This window comes from Polyodon spathula, chromosome 3 (assembly GCF_017654505.1).
Source record: "Polyodon spathula isolate WHYD16114869_AA chromosome 3, ASM1765450v1, whole genome shotgun sequence".
NCBI classification, from domain to species: Eukaryota; Metazoa; Chordata; class Actinopteri; order Acipenseriformes; family Polyodontidae; genus Polyodon; species Polyodon spathula.
Window position 1 is genome coordinate 36,143,022 of NC_054536.1, and position 22,435 is coordinate 36,165,456.

A 22,435-nucleotide genomic window follows, 5' to 3' on the forward strand; every position below is an offset into this window, starting at 1 on the left:
AAAAGTTAATAATAAAAAGGTCAAAGAAAGAGTTTGTAAAGAAACACAACTGAGATTGCAATAAGTTGTATATATAAATGTATAACAGTAAAATAATTTTGTTGAAAATACCAGTTCCCTTTCAAGTGGAATGACAACCCTTACCGAATGGGAAGAGCCCTCCATGACCGTCAATCACTGAGCATATATAAAAAAAGCTGCCCTGTCAGGGCCCTGCTGTGAAAAGGAAGTCCCTCCCACATCCTGTTGAAGAGGGTCGTCCTCACAGTAGCATATTGCCATTTTCTCTCTCAGTCAGGTCACAGATTGTCTCATGCATCTTTGTTCTGGAAATTGGCTGATTTGTTTGGTTCTTCGAGCCTACAAATGTATTAACATGGTAAGTTACACTCTCGAGTGTTTTTTGAGATTGCTCTTGCCTGAGTCTTGTGTCAGTATTACTGATTAGATCTGTTTTTGACCCCTCTTTTGAGATTGGCATTGGTGACTCTGCGGACTCGCAGCACCATCCTCTACGATAGACTCGGCACCGACCTCGACACCAATAGATTCAGCACCAACTGCTTGGCACCGACCTCGGCACTGACTGCCCGGCACCGACCGCGCTTTCGACACTAACACCGATACACTCGGTACAGTTTAATAGCCCAGCTTCGTCTGCACTCTGTTCGGCAACGACACCGATCGGTACACACAAGACCATCACCGATTAATAATAGCCATTACGTCTGCCAGACAAATAAGTGATCTTCATGTGCTGTCCATCGATGACACATGTATGGCTTTCACTGGAAAGGACTCGCGGGTAACATTAAGAACAAACCCAACCTTTTTGCCAAAGATGGTCTCATCATTCCATATTAACCAACCAGTGGTTTTGGAAACTTTCAGACCTACGCCGTACGAGTCAGAGGAGGACTGTAGACAGCACACGCTTTGCCCGGTCTGGGATCTGCGCTGTTACCTGGATAGGACGTCATCCTGGAGACAGTCCAACCAGTTGTTTGTCTACAATGGATCCCACTCTAGAGGTCAGGCCCTATCGAAGCAATGTCTAGCACACTGGGTGGCAGATGCGATACGCTTGGCATATGAACAGATGGTCTCCCCCTTGCCGGGGGACATTACGGCCCATTCTACCAGGGGCCAAGAGACTTCGAGGGCTCTTTCATGGTGCCTCCTTAGATGAGCTTTGGAATGCTGCTACATGGACAGGTAGTCAGACATTTGCGCGTTTTTACTGCCCTGATGTTGCAAACCGAGCGAGGCCCTCTCTGGGATCTAGGGTGTTGCAGGCGGCATGCCCTTAGGCATCATGAGGGCTATGAGGCTATCGCCGTGAGGCTGTACTGTCAGAATTCTGGAGCCATGACAGCTTTGGTACAGCTTCCCATTCGATAATGGTTGTCATTCCACTTGAAAGGGAATGTTAGGTTATTACCATAACCCTGGTTCCCTGAAAAGAATGACAACCATTGCCCTTCGAGGTCGTGTCCCCAGCTGACCTCTGATTTCGAAATAAAATGGCAATATGCTATTGTGAGGATGACTCTCTTCAACAGGCAGTGGGAGGGACTTTCTCCTCACAGCAGCGCACTGATAGAGCAGCTTTTTTTATATATGTTTAGTGATTGACAGTCAGAGGGCTCTTCCCATTCGGTCATGGTTGTCATTCTTTTCAGGGAACCAGGGTTATGGTAATAACTTAATGTTTAACTATACTATTATTGTCCAGCTGTCTCCTGACAGCTAGAGATGTACCGGGATTCAAATCAGACTACTACTTCTACTGGTACCTTGAAAAAAAAAGTTAAATAACTGATCTATAGATTTTACAAGTCTAACCTTTATTTTACAATGGAGTTGTTGGAGGTCAGGGTGGTAACCTTTTATATATCTGTTTTGTAATGGGATAGCCCATCTCTAGTATGTCCAATATGAGTGCATGGGCGAGGTCATGAATTTATTTCCAGTCTTTTCGATCGTTTCCAAATCACGTCCGGTGTGGATTGGCATTCGACGACTTAGCTCGCATCGCTCGTGTGTGGATGCATCCTTACACACTCTACCCACTCCCTAGCATATTTATGTCCTGCCTCTGTAAAACCAGGGCAGATATTTGACTTTCCCATTGGTTAAACTCCCAATTATTTCCTGCCTCCACTCACTCATGATTAGACAGCTGTAAAACCAAGGCAGATTTTTTTACTTTCCTACTGGTTAAACTTCCAATTATGTCCTGTCTCTGCGCACTCATGACTGGACCTCTGTATAACAAGAGGCAGATTTTTGACTCTCTCATCTACTAAAAGACTTTATTTGTCCTGCCTCCACTCACTTTACTGCTGTGGAGAAAATGCCAATCTTCTATTGGTCGATTTATTTTATATACAAAAATAAAACTGCATAAAAAAAAAAAAAAAAAATTGCCATCAACTCTTTATTATTAGTTGATTAATTGGTCTCCAAGTGACAATGGAAATCAATACTTTATAAAGGAAGTATGTAGTAAACACAATTTGAAATGGTGTATGTAACTGTGAACATAAGTACCTTAAATATAAACAACACAAGAAAACTTAACTGCCAAAGTACGGGAGTTTATTATTTATACAAAACATACTCCCGTGGGCCGTACAATGTAATAAACAATAATATTTTACGAATTTATATTTTCACTAAATGTAACTAAGTACGTTTAAACAGTACAACGGCTGTGCCAAAAAAAACATAGAAGAATATAAGTAAACACCAACTATTTTTCCTGCCTGACGTCACAAATGCCGGCATGACTGTCATCTACTGTCCCGGGTATATATAGTATCTCGATGACCGGGTTTGCTTAGGGAAATGTATTCTATACAGATTTAACACAAACTGTCACCTCAACTGGAGGAAAACACACCAGGAGCATCCCTTAATCCTAACCCTAAATCACAAACCTTTAACTTGATCCAAACCTTAAAGTAACAATCAGGTTGCAAAATTGAGAGTGGGACAATGTAAATAACATTGTCTCTACAACAGATTTGTGTGGATGCAGGATTTAATATGGGACAAATCTACAGTCTGCAGATTTAACAGGGTGATTTCTGAAATGCTTGGTACCTGGTCATTTAACAGTAAGACATAGTCTGAAACCTAGGACTGGAAGCTGGGCCAGTGCTTTTCAAACCCTGCAATAACTTTTCTTTATTTCCATCTCTGAGTTCAGATCTGAAATGATTAGATTATTTACTATTGAACAGCATGCTTTGATTTGTGTTAAGATTTAGAATTCCCTGCACTCCATTACTTCATGTTGTCATGTCCCTGCTTGTTTTTGCTGATAGAAACAAGTACAGTAGCAATGACTTTTGACCACCTGAATATGAACCACAATGCATTATTTTGCCTCTAAAGCACAGGAGTTTGAAAGTCAGTCTATATGAAATGCCATGAGAAAGACTGAATTGGAGAAAACAAAAACTATTTGCTATGCTTTTATAAGGTTATATTTATTGTCGTATGTGACAGGATGACAGAGGGCTGAGGCTCAGAGACAATGTAAAGTCAAAAATAAAGTTATTTATTAAATAAAATAATCAAATAAACAGGCACAAGGGCCAACAAAAGAGGCTCAATCAAAGTGAACTTACAAAATAAATGGTCAAGTTCCCAGGTTCTTCAACACCAAACAATAAAACAAACAAAAAGGCCTTCTTTCTTCACAAACACAAAACTCTCCAACACAAAGCAAACTTCCAAACAGAAGATACACCTCCCAGCCAGGGCCTCTCCCTTGGCTTTTATCCCCTGTGGCTGGAGCCCAATTAATCAATAATCATTCAATTAGAGCTCCAGCCACATTCTCACATGTTTTCCTGGCAAGGAGAAATTTAACCCCTTCCCTGCCAGTTCCAAACACATTCATATAGACGGGCAGTTCCCCGTCACATATCCCCCCCTTGTGCCAAGCACACATGGCCCCAACAGCCACCTCCCCCCTCAAGTCCCAAAGGTCTTTGTCCGGTCCTGGGATGGGGAGACGTCCGTGGTCCATGGGGGAGGCCAAGGTGGAATATCTAGTTCCCCATCTGGCGTCCTCCCAGTGGGACTGAACCCTCGTGACCATGCTCCCTCTGGTGGCGGAGGCAGGAACGGCAGCCCGTTGCTTCCTCTGGACCCTCTGGCGACGTGGGACCCCCTGGTCCCTCTAGTGATGCTGAACCCTCTGGCGATGCTGGACCCTCTGGTGGCGCTGGCGATGCTGGACCCCCTGGCGACGCTGGACCCCCTGGCGGCACTGGTGACGCTGGACCCTCTGGTAGCTCCATCCACTCTAACTCTCGGGACAGTAGCACCTTCCCCCTGGGTGACGGTGGGCCAACAGCGACCCCAGGCGACGGTGGACCAGAAGCGACCCCAGGCGACGGTGGACCAGCAGCGACCCCAGGCGACGGTGGACCAGCATCCCTAGGAGAAAGCACACTGAGAGTTTCTCTAGGCGATGCGGGCAGGCAGGCAACCCCAGGCGATATGGGCAGGCAGGCAACCCCAGGCGATGCGGGCAGGCAGGCAACCCCAGGCGATGCGGAGCAGTTGGCCTCCCCAGGCGATGCGGAGAAGTTGGCCTCCCCAGGCGAAGTTGTCGGAGCATCCTTGGGCAGTGCTATGCAGGCATCCTTGGGTGGTGCTGTGCAGGCATCCTTGGGCGGTGCTGTGCCTCTTAGCCGCCGGGCAGCTTGTCTCCGCACTTCCCTCAGCAGCCGGTACAGAGGCTGGGAGGGACCTCCAGCGTCTTCTGCTGACGGTGGAGGAAGAGACAACGCCCTCTGTTCCCCTTCTGCTGGCAGTGGAGGAAGAGACAGCTCCGGCTGTTCCCCCTCTGCTAGCGGTGGAGGAAGAGACAGTGCCCGCTGTTCCCCCTCTGCTGGCGGTGGAGGGAGAGACAGCTCTGGCTGTTCTCCCTCTGCTGGTGGTGGAGGGAGAGGCAGCTCGGGCTGTTCCCCCTCTGCTGAAGATGGAGGGAGAGGCAGTGCCCGCTGTTCTCCCTCTACTGGCGGTGGCAGCACCAGCAGGCACTCTTCCCCTGCTGGTGGAGGTGGCACCAGCAGGTAGTCTTCCCCTGCTGGTGGAGGTGGGAGCAACGGGTAGTCCTCCCCCGAGGGTGGAGGTGAGACCAGCAGGTAATCCTCCTCTGCTGGTGGTGGTGGTGGGAACAACCTGTATTCTCTCCCTGCGGGTCCCTTCAGCCCTGGGCCTGTGGGCTTCCCCTTCTTGGGCCGTGGACGCACAGATTCCTTCTGCTTGGGCCGTGGATGCACCGACTCCTCCCGCTCGGGCTGTGGACGCACCGACTCCTCCCACTCGGGCCGTGGATACACAGACTCCTCCCGCTGGGGCCGTGGACGCACAGACTCCTCCCGCTCGGGCTCCTTCCCCTCGGGCTGTGGACGTTCGGGCTCCTCCCTCTCGGGCTGTGGACGTTCAGGCTCCTCCTCTCTGGGCTCTGGGAGCGGCGGCTCCTCTTCTCTGGGCTCTGGGAGCGGCGGCTCCCCCTCTCTGGGCTCTGGGAGGCTCTCTTCAATGTGGGGGATCTCCCCCATGTCTATCGCCAGGTATGCCAGGACCATGGTGAATATTTCCTGGAGGGACCCCGGGTGATGCTCTCTCCCACTCCTCCCACCTCTCCCCATCTTGATGCCACAGTGTGTTGATGGCGACAGGAAGGTCGTGGAAGAGGTCTGCTCCGGGGTGCACCAACCACTCCCAGATCTCCCGTGATGGTGGTGAAGGCGATGTTGGTGGGGTGGCTGCCAAGTACGGGGTTGGTAGCTACTCCTGGTCAGGGTTGTGGGGGCATCCTGCCCAGCTGTGGCCAACCAGCTCACAGCGCCCACACCAGTCAGCTGATGGCCCATCCGGACAGGACCTCCACCAGTGGTCTTCCTTCTCGCACCAGGTGCACCACGGGAACAAGCTCGCCGGGTCCTCCCACAGGGCTTGGGTTGGTGATGGTGACTGCTGCTGCTGCTTCTGCTGCTGCTGCTGCCTCTGCCTTTTGCCCATTCTGCTCTCCGCAACAACTCATACCGCAGTGTGCATGGGGGTAGGGGTCAGGGCTGGTAGGTGTCGCAGTCTAAACATGAGCCTCGCTGTTTTGTACAGCAATATCGGCGCTATGCTTTAGAGCAGGAGGTCCCAGGTTCATTCCCACCTCTGCCTGTGAGAAGCCCCTGTTTGCCAGAGTCGAGGTTTGCCACAATACCATTAATGTCAATACAAATTTGGTCGGGACCCAAAAATCATGCCAAATTATAAAGCATGCCTGTAAGTATAGGGGCTGTATTGCACAGGGTCCCCTAAAGACCCTCAGTATAGAAATGTGAAAGAGCAACGGTCCAAAATGAAATATTTAAAATGGAGGTTTAATGAACTTGTCCATCGTCACATTCTGATTTTTTCCATGTTTATCAAATCATATGCAGGCTCACTTGTGCAATGTTGTCCTACTGTTACATTCATTTTTAATTTGATCATCTTTAAACAATATATTCATTTCATATTATTCATATCTCATAATGGTAAACAACATGATGGAGACTGGAATTGTTTAAAGATGGCACTCACATTATTTTCAGAACTCGACTCCGTTTTGGACTCAAGTAAAGTCAGTAAATTTGCATTGAAGAACAGGAGACAAATTCCAGCAAGTGCATGTTAGACGTAGGGAAATGACTTTATGGTATCATAGTGGGTTTGGACTCAAACATTTATATTTACAAAAGGGATAGCTTGGGCTCTGATTTGCAGGTGACAGATTGGCAGCAGGTCATTCATAAAAACCACAAAAAAAACCCACAGAAGAAAAAACAAAAAACAGTACAATAAATACACAGTTTAATTGACTATTAAAGTAATTGACTATTTTGTTATTAGGGATCAAACAGCGATTATAAATTGCTTAAATGCTATCAATATACTTCATTTCAAAATATAAACATCCCACTGTTGCTGATTGTTGTAATCATCTCAAGTAATATGCTTAGGAAAAATCAGATATGGACTAAAAATATGAATAGGACTAGAAGGGTTTAATCAATAAGATATTGTAAGCCATTAATAAACTCTGACAGGATGGTTATGGTATGCTATACACACTCAAATATACTATTAAAAATGTATAATAATGACTTTTATGTAGGTGAACTAATGAATGCATGAAATTATCATTTAAAACACAAAACGCAGTCCAAAATGTACTGCAATTAAAAGCTATATTGAAATTGTGACGATGTACGAGGGAAACCCTCAATCTAAAACTTTTTGTGTTTAATATAATAATGATGTAACTGCCAGCGTTCTTCATGTGGATAGTCACAAGCAGTGTTGAAAATCTACTCAGGGCTTTAAATAATAGCCTTTTAGAGAATGTTGCAGTGCCTCAGAATTATACCCATCAATGTAAAGGTAAAGGCATGCCTCAATCCTTACTGACCCTCCACCAACTCTCTAGTTATACTCTGTATAATTAATTACATACAGTAACAACTGGTACAACAAACATGCATTTATTCCACCCACTTACATCTTTGGATACAACTGACCCGGGTACTAAAGGCTTACTGGCATAGCCAAGTCACGTGCGATATTCCAATTGTAATTTGTACCATTCAAGAATACCAATTCCTGCCTAACTGAGCATTAATAACAAAAGTTGTCATAATTAACATTATATGAAGAACAATTTACAGTAACACATACATCTAAGATTTATAAAGCACAAGGTATAGTTAACCCTTTTCAGTCTTGGTTCTGCTACATCATTTATTATAATCACTGTCAATGTCAGCTTCAGCATTTCTATCTGTCACAGAGGCTTATACTAAACATTTCTTGACTTCCTAGACCTACATAGCAAAATTGCATGCTCACTTATTATCCATGTGGCTTCATTTGACTTCAAACAATGCATGAAGATGGTTTCACTTTTTCCTGTCATCAGAATCATTTATCTTATTTTACATATTGGAAATACACAGCAGAAAAAATGGGCACATTAAGTTGCACAAGGTTTTTTGTTAGATGCAATGAGCTTCCAGGTTTATAATTGATTTTTCAGAAGTATAATGCAGTGGCAGGTAAGTGTTCTGCATTGTACAACACTGCTTACTGGTTTATTTCGGGATACTAAGGAAACTGTTAAAAATGTGTACAAACTGAATAAACATGTGTCTTTATGTTAGCATCAGCATTTCTAGGCATACATGTACACTGGGCATGTCTTGTGTTGGGCAGTTTTTCAGATTCTGACCTCTGAAGTTAAGATTCTAGCAGATTAACAGGTATATGTTCAGTTTATTGCCATCTTAAAAGTGTTTTGGGAATTACAGAAACTGTCTATACTGGTAATCTATGAACTACAGCAGCAGCACAGTACATTTTGACATTATGTGTTTCTTCATTTTTAGATACCAGGGTCAGAGGATGGTTCATGCTGGATTCCTGTTTGCCGACAATGTCTCTTACCCTTTTGTACCTGCTCATTGTATGGCTGGGAACAATATATATGAAGAACAGACATGCGTATTCCTTAAAGGGTGTTTTAGTTGCATATAACTTTTCAGTAACCATGCTGTCTCTGTACATGCTCATTGAGGTAAGAAAAAAAACATAACCACGTAACACTAACAGACTACAGTTACTTGAATGTTACAAATTAAGAAGTATGTTATTAATTAGATTTTTACAACTGAAGTAAAGCCATCATTTGGGATATACCAATGTATTTATGTAATGGCAGTCAAATCATTTTTTGGTGATGTAATTTTTGTTTGTACTTGGTAAAACAAGTCCTATTTTAAATCTATGTACTAATAATTAATAACTGCCAGTACTGTACATCTAGGCTAAAAATAGAAAATATTCTTCATCAAGGGTAAAAACTTGCTTGTGTAATTCCTAACACATTATTGTTTGGTTTCACGGAACCCTAGTACTGATTGTTGACTACTTTACCTTAAGCTAAAGTTAGGTACAGTAGGAGACCAAAGGACCCAATTACTAGTAGGATAAAGGCATGACTTATAAAACCTGACCTAGTTCAAGACTGGCAGAACCAATGTATGGCACAGACTACATAAAAACTGCAAATTCATTGTCTCAAAACTTTAAGTATTATCAACCTACACTAACGGTGCAGATTTGTTGTTTCTTTACTTGTTTTATTTTATTTTATACTGTACTTTGATTCAGGATTGTGACAGGGAGATCCCTTTCGCTGGTTCGCGGAGTGTGTGTGTGCCTTGGACATCCCTATCGCTGGTTTGCAGGGTGCGTGTGTGCCTTTGAGAAAGCAGCTGTGACGTGCAGCAGGAGATGTGTTGCTAGGCGACCAGTTGAGCAGTGGACTCGCCATGCACTGAGCTGACGACGAGGTCCGGATTGGCCATTACCATTGACATACAGATGGGCACCGAGTGAGTGCTTTTGTTTGCATCAAGGAGCAGAGTGTCTACCGCAGAACAACTAGTACGAAACCCTTCCATTCCAATACGGTGCTTGTGACGGCATTGCCCAGCCGAGGCCTTGTGAAGAGATAGGAGTCTCCGTGAGAAAGCCAGGGCTCTGGGAACCCAGTATTAGGTCAGTTTAGGGGATGTTGATCCCACCACAGTATAGAGAGGGTTACGTAGAGTAGCAGGTTCCTGGAGCGGGGCATTCCTTGTAGTGGGACTAATGCTCGCCATTTTGTGTCAATGGTATTGCAGTAGCCCCGAGCTGTAGCGCCCCCTAGCCAATCCGGGCCTCTCAGTCAGCTCAGTGCAAGGTGCGTTGCAGCTGCTTTCACAAAGGCGCACACACACACACTCCATGAACCAGCGTCAGGGATCTCCCTGTCACAAGGATATACAGATTTTTCTAATTCAATAATGATGATAATACAAAAACATTTCATACCACAGTTCAGCGACTTCCACATCTTGTACTATTTCACCCTTAATTTGAACTGGATGCATGCACATCTAAGCAGGTAAACGTGTACAGAACAGTGGAATGAATAAAGAGGTGTTTTTGTGCTGTATCACTTTAGGATTGGCCTTCCCACTGCTTTAAGAAATTTTGTGGTTCTGCGGTTCTGTCAGTGTTGTTTTGACTCAACAGTGCAAAACAACAGGACAATCAGATTCCCTGCTGAGGAAATTCTCAAACCATATACACAGGCTGCTTTGTGTCTTAGTACTGATGAGGGTGGGGGAAAGGAATCTTGCATTCCTGATTCCAGTATTCTTTCTTTTCCTGCATTATGACAATGGGCATATATTAAACAATCACAAATTATTCCCCCAGTTTGAATCCTGTTCTTATGAACATAATAGTATTTATACTGTAGTTAGCAGAACTTTATAGATTAGAGCTATATATTTCAATGACTACCTGTACATAGATATTTTAAAGCAGTACTCAGCCAAATGTCAAATATAAACATAATACAGGATATGCTCGCTGTCAGTTTAGGGGCAGTAAATGCTGCAGTTATGTTAAAAATACAGCTTGGTAGGTTGTAAGACATTTAGGGGTAGGTGTACTAAGATGGGCCAGTCACAGCACAAACATACTGCAGTTTGCATTTTCGTTGAAACATTTAAAGTGAACATTTTGTCGTATGTACTAAGAGAAAATATGGCAACGAAGACAGACACAATATATTCATTTGAATATCTGTTGCATCTTCTTAGCGAAATCTCTAGCATTATACATTGTAAGAACTGTGCAACATTGTTCAAATAAATAGTGGAAGTTGAGTTGTGGTTTGTTTCAACAGAGAGTGCCCGAAGGATAACGTCTATACATGCAAGGGTGCAAAAATCAAAATAACATTGTTTTTGTTAAATGTAAACATCATCTGTGCAATGCATTCTGTTCTGTCTTCTGTATATAGGGGTGAAATTCTGCCAGTACTTATTTTGGTGCCCATGCTGGGTACAGGGACTTATTTAACCTGCTTTTCCTTCAACGCGGATGCATTCCATCCACTCACAGTCCAATAGTGTAACGTTTCTCAGATGCACTTCCATTCAGCACAGTTCGTGCTGCTTGCATTCTGTTTTATCACACTGCTTCTTGAATATCTTTGGCAGTCAATCTTGGATTGTTATTAACCTTCCTCACAATTCTTCTACTTGTTCTTGGTGAAAGAACCTTCTTTCTTCCAGATCAAGGGAGCGTTGTAACAGAACCATGAGTCTTGTACTTCTTGATAATAGAAACAATAGTTGAAATTGGGATGCTTGGAAATCTTTGTGTATCCTTCTCCAGTTTTATGATAATAAATAATGTTCTGTGTAAGGTCTTCAGATATGTCTTTACTTTTTCCCATAGTGACTTGTTGGTAAAGACAACAATTATCATATGCTGACCCTTTTATACTCTCTAATAATGTTCACCTGCAATCCAGCATTCTAGACATTTCTAGAATTAGGTTCTGCATTATCATATTGAAATTCCCAATACTATCATAGCACCGAAGGGTATGAATACTTTTGAATTAGCATTTTTGGAGTTTTGCAAAAAAATTGCTGAAATAAATAATTGTAGACATCGATTTCTTGTAACTTTTTTTCCACATCCACAAAAGCAAAACTTCTGCTACAAAAGATTTTTCCTGAAATTCTTTGTTTGAGAAATTTCTAGAAATGTATAAATTTCCATTGGAGCAGGTAAACCTTTGACTACAATTGTATATTTAATCCCATCTGAATCTATATTGGGGGCCTCCACTTCACCCTCAAATAGAAAATGTGTTTCTATCAAAAAGCTTTTTATATTTGTAATCATACAGGAGTAGCCCCTCGCTAAACCGGATATGTTTGTCTGACATTAGGAGGTGTCAGGTTTAAAAAATAAATAAAATAAAAACACACACGCATACATTTATTGTCTCATTTACGAAAGGGCAGTTAGCGTGCACGTAAAGTAGTGAGCCTAATGTGCGCGATAAATCGAAATGTACTGCCCCATTTACTAACAGAAAACACCTTAAAATACCTGCACAGTATTTGACTAATTTACATAGCATACTGTGCGCACTACAGGCACAAAGCAGTTCGCAAATCTGTTTGTGTCTCGCAAAACCGTCTGTGCATTCACTACCAATATAGCAACTGCACACAACAGCCAAGCGAGAATGCAGAATGATGGACAGTCACAATTAGTAATGGCAATACCATGACAAGCTGATATGACAGCAGATGAAACCACACAATATATCGTGCATACATACATATGGATCATTCAAATACACAATTGGCTCCATAGCTAGGCATAAATTCTGTCCATCATTCTGCATTCTCACTTGGCTGTTGTGTGCAGTTGCGGAAAATGAGATGTGTCTTAACGTTATCACTTGCTAGCATGATTTCTCGTTTTATGAATATATATTTAAGCCAATAGTAATAATAAAAAGACATCAATGTTTAATTATCCATTAATCACCTAATTGAAGTATTTTGTTATTTGTAATGCATATATTAAATTGCGTTAGGGATAGGCTACTTACTGGTTGGAAATCATATAAATCACATATATTAAATCCCTACTACCATGTGCACTTTCCCATTTAACTCCAGTGTTTTAAAATTACTGCCTATGTCGTCAAAGTTAACGCAATGGAAAAGCATCGCCGCAGCACATCATTATGGATTTTGCTTTTGGAACCCAGTAGCACAGTCTCCATAGTAACCTGTGTGTGGCCTGTGTTTTTTCACTAGATTTAATCTCTATTCTACCATCATCTGAGGTTTGTTGTGGTTCATTTTTATATAATGTTTATATTGGAGTTTCTTCTTTAACAGATTTTATTTTTTTTTCTGTATGAAAAGTTAAAGCCAGTTTGTGTCTGGTTGCACAGCATCTAAAGGCCACCAGTCACAGTGTAAACTGCCAAGTAGTTATGTAGTGTTGTCATTTAATCACAGTGAATTTAATCTGTGTTTGATTAATCGCAGCTGAGCTAGTGGAAAAGCTAATTTAACAAAACTGTTACAGATATTTGTCTCCAGACTATCAGGGTTTAAATCTCATCTCCATGTTACTTGTATGATGCAAGACTCCAATACCCAAGTATACAAAATAAGAAAACAAAGATGATCCATTTCTACAGAACAAGCCTCATACAACTGTTTACAGTTTTGGTGTGTTTTATTTTATTTTATTTTAATACACAGGATCAAAATACATTACTTTTGTAAAACCGCCTATGTTTTTAGTACGGTACTGAATTCTGCAGTTTATAGAAATATAAAAGTGTATTTTTTTTTTTTTTTTTTCATTTTGGTATACTGTATATTGCAGTTTAAGGATTCAATTTGTATAACACATTGGTCAGACATCTCATGTAAGGGACAGACAGTTTAGACAAACGTTGATGCTATATATTTCAGACGTCACAAATTTTTGGGTAAGAACCAGAATTAATGACGTTCAAAGCTGTTCTCTATAGGAATGTTACTCACTGAGTTCGGCACATCACTGCTAATGCAGGTGTTTTGTCTTGTACAGACATAATGGCCCATTACAAGCAGTATAGATTAATAGCATTCTCATGTCTTATTACTTTGGTAAAGGTTGTGTGGGTTAGATTACTGTAGAAGCAATCTTGATTGGACATTGTATGAGGGCAGATTAGTATGGATTTATAGTGTCTACAGTGTCCTTACGACCAGGACAAATTTAGCAGAGTGACCCCAGAATTAAACAATACTGTTTTTGATAAAAAGTTTAAATGCAATTAAATTGATGAGTGTCATACATCCCTAATTGGAACTGATCTGACCAAACTACATTTCAGCTGATAACAACTTTGGTACATTGGCGAGCATTGAGATTTACAGGATTGCATACTATTCAAAATGGGACAAGTATCATGCAGGCTAGCTAACTGAAAAAAAGAGTAACTGAATGCCAAACATCGTGGGTACATTTCCCATGTAACACATTTACCATGGATGGGTCAATTTGTCTGTGATTTGCCCGTAAGGCTAAATAAAATCTACTGTGTCAGTGCTCTCTACTCTACAAAAAGAACTGAGAACTCTTTATTCCAAATATGAAAAAAAATAGGTTGTGGTCAAATACGTCAAAAGTTTGTCTGGAAATATTTTGTGTATTGTGTATACAGAGAATAACTGCAGTGGTTATGGCATAGGGGGTAGTGTATGCATCTTATAATACATACTATTGTTATTCTGTTTCAGTTGATTGCATCAACATGGGAGGGTGGTTACAATTTGCAGTGCCAGAATCTCCACAGTGCTGGGGAAGCGGACACAAGGGTAAGATACAAAATTAATGCAACATATTGTTACACTATCTGTGTTCTCCGTGATATAAGTGCATAGTTTGATATGCATTATAATGTAAATGTATAGTGCGTGATTAGGAAGTGAGTTGGCATTTTTACAGTGTGGTGAAAACTACGTTGGTTACTGATTTGAAGGACACCGTCTGTCAAAAGGTTGTGTATCCCACTGAAAAAGCTGCATTCTGTTTTTAGTGTTACAGTCTTTTGGACAAATTAATCTTTCTTCAAGGCAAACTAAGCAGTCAATGCAATACCACTTGTTTGACTTCACTAACCTAAGCTGTAGTTTGCAAGAACAGAGCAGGAAAAGAACTGTGAAGCATAATTATCTACTATCTGCATCATTGTTATTACTTTGATATTACAATATACAAAAAGAGTTTCAACCAGCTAGGGTTCAGAACGACTACCTTTTACCCGAGTATTACAGTCCACTCTAGAGCACTGATAGTGTACTCGTATATTGCCCAGAAAAAAACAGAGCACTTATTATGTTGCTTTTTTTTTTTAATCGCTCTTCCTGCAGTGATTTAGTGGACTGATCTCATTGCACTAGAGCGGCCATTTTGAAAAGAGTTTTGTAACCAACTTTAAAGTTTATAAGTGTTAAAAGATGTGAACAATGAAAAGAAAAATTACAGGCACTACGCTATTTAAACAGTTGTAGCAACACATGGGGACGTATAACGTTATATTTTTTCAGAATCCCGCAACTTACTCTTTAAAGATATCTGAAACAAAATGTTTTTAAAACATTTTTTAAACCGTCTTGGATTTACACTGCACACTGAATTATCTTGAGAATGAACTTGTGCTGCGTTGTTTAGTTAAAATAGCATCTCTTACTGTAAACCATCTGTCGAACGTGGAAGGCACTGATTGAGCAATAAAAGGGTAATGTTTTATTTCCGCCATATCAAAATATGTTCATTAAATGTTGACCCAAACTGCCCCATCAAGTTACTGGAGAAATATATAATGAAATGTCCGAAGAATCTGACAGCTTTCTATCTCTAGCCATGAACCGGATTAGATACTGTACAACCAATGTGACTGATAAAAATAAATGGTCTGTGTCGGCCAGGGTGTTCTCGGCTCACCGCGCACCAGCGACCCCTGTAGACTGGCCGGGAGCCTGCGGGCTTGCCTGTTAGCTGCCCGGGAGCTGCGTTGTCCTTCTTCGGAGGACAGCGTGTGTTCATCTTAGCCGCTCCAGAGTCAGCGCAGGGGTGGCAGCGGTGAGCTGAGCCTAAATAATAATAACTGGGCATGTGAAATTGGGAGAAAATATAATTGGCAACGATTAAATTATTAAAAAAAAAAAAAAAAAAAAAAAAAAAAAAAAAAAAAAAAAACTGGTATACTTGCAGGCCATTAGGAAAAAATAAAGATACATCATTAGTTTTGAAAACGCTGTTTTATACACTCATTTTATAGAGAAGCTTATTGGCAACATTGCTACAGGACTGTATTTTGTAGATTTCTTATGTGGAAGGATATAAAAAAACAAAATAAATACAGTTACAATAAATTAAAATGACAATTAATAGTGCTGTAACATTGAAATATAAAAGCATTAAGACCCGCCACATCAGACAGTATGCCTGGTAATGCCCTCTATGTCAGATCCTATTGCTTACATGTATACCGTATATGTAGAACATGCTTGGATGGTGTCAGAGCAGGATAAACCTACGTCAGAACAAGGAAGAATAGGACAAATAACACGGTTTATGTATGAAAATGTATTCTTGCACTTGTTGTATAAACAGAAGATATGTCATGGCCCAAATGAAAATATCACATTTATTTTCTGAGTTAGCATTAGCCTCTTCACCTTCACGAGTGGCAGCGCAGAGCCACGCGTGAGATCGAAGAGGTCAGACGAATGCATAAAATAAATACCGTATTACTTCAATTTGGTGCCGCCCACTTATTAAAGACGCCCTCGTATTGATGCCGCAGTCATATATCAACTTTATAATAGAGGCCGTCCTCGAATAAATGCTGCTATCAATAAAGAAACATTATGATATTTTTTTCTCCGCCTAATAAAAACGCACACAGTAAACAAATAAACGCGCAACACTGACTATGTACATGTAACACCCTCGAAGTGACTGGAGCTTTAATCTAGCACGTAAATTACAAACTAATGTACACACACGTAGTAAGCACATTTTATTTTATGGTACAGTTCTGAAAGGAAATCCAAGATAAACTACGTACAGAACAGCAGTCCTTCTGAAGTTATAGGTGGTTTTGTTGTTTTGTTGTTAGTTCAGTTGTAATTCCCTTACTCAATCCCGTACAAATAAAAACAACGTGTTTACTATCTATGATAAGATTAAGTTTCAATTTGTCTTGCAGAGAAATTACAAACAAGCAAGTTACAGTGAGAAAAAAAAAACAAACAAAAAAAAAAACAAGTAGGATATATTGAGTTTTTACAGAAGTCAAGCTGATATTCTGAGGTAATTTTTGGTGCAGAAAAACATATATGTCACATTCTTGGACTGAACTGCCACACAAGCATTGTGGCCTCTTAACAACAAATACACACTCCTGATTCACTGGTACAGTACTCCCCTGACCTTCCAACTCCCACCTAATAGGCTCTCGGTAACTGTCAGTAAATGTACTGGATTCAAGCCCCAAAAACACACAGGAGTATAGTTCTGCAGATCAGAGCCTCTCACACACCGCTTCTAAAATGCCTTAAATCATGTAACAAGATATTGCAGCGTTTGTAAAGCATAGTATTATGAATAAAGGCCACCCTCGTATAATCGCCGCCCTCGTTTAAGATCTGCAGTCATTTTGATCAATTTAAAATAAACTGCGCGGTGCCAAATCGAAGTAATACAGTATGATATTTTCAGCTGGGCCAGGACATATCCTCTATTTATACAAGGTGTGTGGGAGTAAATTCAGGTACTTCATTTTTACTTTCTGTTCAAAGATATTCACCATAATAATATCATATCTGTTAGTGATCTGTGCTGAGATGAACATGGATTGTTCACTGCTTTGGTTTACTGAAATAATACATTGTTCTCATCTTCTATCAACTTACCATAACAGGTTGCCAAGGTGCTGTGGTGGTACTATTTCTCCAAGCTGATTGAGTTCTTGGACACCATATTCTTTGTTTTACGGAAGAAAAACAATCAGATTACTTTCCTTCACGTGTATCACCATGCATCAATGTTTAACATCTGGTGGTGTGTTCTTAACTGGATACCCTGTGGGCAAAGTAAGTAAAAATGACAAGTTACAGATCATAAAAAAGTCAGCAATTGAGTAAATGTACACAGGTCTATTACATCTGCTCGTATGTATTTAATTATTAGTTATCCCCTGCACCTGGTGTGTATTGTAAATTACTGTAAATTAGAACCAGGTGCAGGGTATTTTAACAGAGCAGCCAGCCTGTTCAGGGCTGTTGTGTGAAGAGCCCGTCTGGGTAAGTGTGTGCTCCGGGACGTAGAGTAACTAAAGTATAGTCTTACTGTTATGACAGGTAAATGGCTTAGCCATCCTGCATGTTAGTCAGGGACCTGTTAATGTATAGTCAGAGCTCCAAAACTGAGTTAGGTTTTGTTTCTGTTTTGTTTGTTTATTTGTTTTTGTGTTTATTACAAGTGCATGTAAGCACTACATAAACTTCCATTTGCGTGTCCTGGGTCCTGTCTTAAGGGGCAACGAACGTGTGGAGAGTTGCAATCATTTAATATATATATATATATATATATATATATATATATATATATATATATATATATATATATATATATTATATTATTGTGGTGCACTGGGTATAAATTTGGCTAAGTAGCATGAGTTGTTAAAATGTACAGTATGTTTGTATTTAGGCACGAGGATGTGCACAAATTAGTTCACGTGCTGGGATTCAAGTGAATGATTAATTAGTAATTGAATCCCGGCACAGCTGTATGTATAGACGCACAAGTCACTCACTCGGGGTTGTTGTGTTCAGGGCGGAACGAGACATAAGTTGTAAGACAAGAAAGTCAATACTAGGACGATACTTTTTTGTTCCGTGTCTGTTTGTTTTGCTTGTCTGTTTTGGCCAACGTGCCATTTTGTTTTTGTAGAGTGTTTTGTTTTGTTAAATCGTTTTATTTGTAATTAAATCTACGCAGCAGCGCGATACTCAGAACACTGTGTTCTGGATTTCCTTCCTGGTCTGACGTCACCACAAAGCCAGCCTGTTCACATATGGTGTTAGAGTGGGATACAGCACCACCACACACAGGCCAGGAATGGTACACATTTATTTATTTTTTTTCTGGATTTTTTATGGGTGAAGGGAGGCGAACCCTATGATCCAGCTGTGGGAACTCATCCGGTAGGTACAGAGGGAGTACTCCACTGTGGATCAGGAGAATGAGGAGTAGTGTGCCTACTGTTGTCACTATGGGCATGAGGAGGAAAGCGCCCAGAGGTTGACTGGGACACAGACGAGGAGGGGGATGAGTAGCCCAAACCTCCAGTGCCACCGGTGCTAAGGCTGGAATACACCCCTGCCAACTACATGGCAGGAGAACCGGTGGGACGGCTACTTCTGCCCTGTTGCGGCCTCAAGTTGGTGCCATTCCTACATGGAGGGGAGCCACTCCGTCATCAACTGCCCCCGCCCCGGAGAGGAAGAGGAGGAGGGACAACCGAAGGGCAGCTAGGTTGCCTATCTCAGTGCTCTCGGGGGTTTGAACATGTGCCCTGCCTGCCGGGAGTGGGGCCACTTTGTGGTTAACTGCCCCCTCTTCCAGGAATAGGAAGACAAGGAGCACAGGTTCTCAGCAACGCTATCTCCAGAGGGAGGAGCCTTGCTGTCTCCAGCGTGAGAGGGAGGAGCCATGCCTACCCCAGTGATCGAACGAGAGCTGCACCAGTCCCCCGCGACCGAGCGAGAGCAGCATCAGTCCCCAGTGATGGAGACTACCTGCTGCTCTCACCTCCACCGCTGCCTCCACCTTCACCGCCAGGAGAATTCTGATGTACTTTACAATGACAGAATTTAACAACATACTAAGAATTTACTGTCCTTTATAATGGTTAACTATGTGTATTAACCATAGTTATCAATGAATTGCTCTTTGTGCTTTCACTGTCATTTTACTATGCATGACGTTACTTGTCACTGAACTCAGAATCAATCTAATCCGTGAGGTTAAGATCATTAAAATAGAGGCTATAGGATATAAAGTTGATGAGCTCTTTAATTAACCAATTGCTTGTTTGTTTCTTGTAGGTTTCTTCGGTCCTACCCTGAACAGTTTTATCCATGTATTAATGTACTCCTACTATGGGCTATCTACATTTCCTTCAATGCACAAATACCTCTGGTGGAAGAAATATCTAACTCAGGCTCAACTGGTAATGTATTTATTCCCTTTTAAGCGTGAAATGTAGCCATTATTATAATGTGTTTATTTAGCAGATGCCTTTATCCAAGGTGACTTACAGACACTAGCGTGTATGAACTATGCATCAGCTGTAGAATCACTTACAACATTATCTCAGCGGTGCACAAGGAGGTTAAGCGACTCGGTCAGGGTCAGTGAGTGAGCTGGGATTTGAACCGGGGACATCCTGATTACAAGCCCTTTTCTTTAACCACCAGGCCATTCAGTCTGCTATATCAAACAGATAGTTACCTCCCAAAGAACCGAATCCTGAATATTGTATACCAAAGGTGCTCACCGAGCCTGTGTCAGTCATGACTCCACCCCCAAGGTATCAAAAGGACTGCGCTCACAGACCTCAGCGCCATTTTTCCTTTTAAGACTGACCTAATCGGAGAGCCTTGTTCAGATAAATACTTTTTTTCTTCTATCTATGTATATTTCACATTTTTTGTGTTTTTACACAAATTATACGTTATCTAAAACGAATCACTGTAATAATTTTCTGTTACGCATATTGTGTGCACTACAGCCTGTCGCCAGTTAAGTCCCGCTGCAGCCTTGTGCCCCGCGTGAAGCCAATGGCTCGAGTCGCTCCTTTCCAGGGATCCAGCAACATAAGTCGGCTGACTTTGTGCTCTTCCCCCAGGCTGCATAGCCCCAGATGGAGCTTAACTTCTGTCTCGTTTTTGCTATTTATTTATTATTTATTATTTATTTATGTAATTTAACAAATCACTGTTTTTTGTTGAGAAAGTCTTTTCTCTTTTTTCTGTTTTACAGATATTATGTTCAGGCCTGTTTGCAACATGGTGCTCATCACACATGCAGGACAGATACAGGGCTCAGTAGCACTGCACAGGACAGAGATACAGAGCTCAGTAGCACTGCGCAGGACAGAGATACAGGGCTCAGTAGCACTGTGCAGGACAGAGATACAGGGTTCAGTAGCACCTCACAGGACAGAGATACAGGGCTCAGTAGCACTGTGCAGGACAGAGATACTTGCTTCGGTTGTTGTTGCTTGCAATTTCAACTCCAGTATCTTGATTCCATTTTAGTGACAGCTTTTTAGCATCACCACTGCGAAGGCTGTCCATTCAAGCAAGCAGACATCCATCAGTCTCATGTTGGTAATGACTGAGTGGTATTGCCAGTGGCTTTTACAGGTGGGCATCCCTGCACTTTGCCATCTCCTGTACTGAAAATAATATAAGTTAAAGTGAGCTTACATAAACACTTAAACACTTAAAGGAAATACACATTTGGCAAGTAGTGCTTTTAACTATGCATAGACATAAATTATACCGACAAAGTGATGTTTTTAAAAATATTTATTTATGTTAAAAAAAAAACCGTAAAATATAGCGAGCAATTTCCAGAAGATAAAATGTATTTATAATACAAATGAAACGTAAAAATAATTATGATAAATGTAACCTTTAAAAAAAAAAATACTGTCTGCAATACGCTTCGATAAATAGGATGACAACATATTTAAACAAAAATTACTGTCTGCAATGCAAAACTTGTTTTTGTTTCTCAAAAAAAATACAAATGTGTCCTGTAATTTTCGATGAACACAGAGAATCTGGCCTTTAAGTTCTAAGATTCGCGCATGCGTAGAAAGGCTCAAAAAGGCAAAGGCTAACTTAGTTCATAGCTAACTTATTTCCCGTGACACCGGTACTGAACCGGCCTGGTGCCGACCAGGTTGCGAACTAGTACTGAACCAGTGTTTAACCCTTTGCAGTCCTATGTCAGACCAGGTCCGACATTACAATTTTCCCTTTCCGGTCCGATTTCAAAAAGACGTCAAGCACAGGTCTCTAGTCGTTTTTTCCCTGGGAAAAGCAGAGAAAAACTTTCAATGGCCGAGTGAGACTGATAGGAGTCAAGAGAAGCCGAAAAAAAGGGGGTGGGTCTGAGCAACACCTGCACCAGGTCGGTTACTACATTGAACAGGTATCGAACCGACCCCATACCACTCCAGTTCCAGCCCACTACCGACCGATACCGAGGTCACTGGTCTGGTACCGGACTACTTGACCCACCCGGTCGATAAGCAGATTGAGACAACAGCTGTACAACCCTACACTGTACATTGCATTGCTTGCTCCTTGCATCATGCCTGGGTTCCTGCCTATACAGGACAAACACAGCAGGTGCTCTTCCTGCCTGGGGCCAGAGCATACCAAGGAGACACTGGTTAATCACATTTTCTCCACATTTTTCTGCCCCTTTCTCCAAGCCCATACTTGAGAAGAGGTTATCCCACAGCTCTAAGGAGCTTTCTGCGTCCCTTACTCCTGCTCAGCACTATTCCCAGCGCCCTCTCTTAGAGAGGTGACTGTGTCCTCACCCCATGGCTTTCTGCCAAGGTAGAGCCGACGATGCATCCGGCAAAGTAGCCCAGGTAGGAAACTGTCTTCACAGTGTTCCTCTTCCTCACTCCTGTCATTCCACTGCCCCGCAGAAGAGGAAGAAGGGTCGTCGTTCCAGGCAATCGGTAGACTCAGAGCTGATGAAAAAGATCTGGACTGCTGCTTCCCACCAAGGAACTGTTCATGCTGAATTACTGAGGGAACGTTTGGTGCCATCTCCCCAGGCTGCAAGTGTAGATTAGCCACAGGAAGACATACTGTCCATCGCCTCCTCTGAG

General features: G+C 41.8%; 1 protein-coding gene across 1 annotated transcript in view; it reads left to right on the forward strand.

Moving 5' to 3' along the window:
- LOC121313048 (elongation of very long chain fatty acids protein 2-like) overlaps positions 1 to 22,435 on the forward strand; it is a 49,755-nt gene that overhangs the window by 19,929 nt on the left and 7,391 nt on the right. The window contains exons 3-6 of the mRNA XM_041245173.1: positions 8,454 to 8,641; positions 14,238 to 14,315; positions 17,429 to 17,600; positions 19,620 to 19,744. Coding sequence (XP_041101107.1) covers positions 8,454 to 8,641; positions 14,238 to 14,315; positions 17,429 to 17,600; positions 19,620 to 19,744 — 563 coding nt within the window. The remainder of the gene's footprint in view (positions 1 to 8,453; positions 8,642 to 14,237; positions 14,316 to 17,428; positions 17,601 to 19,619; positions 19,745 to 22,435) is intronic.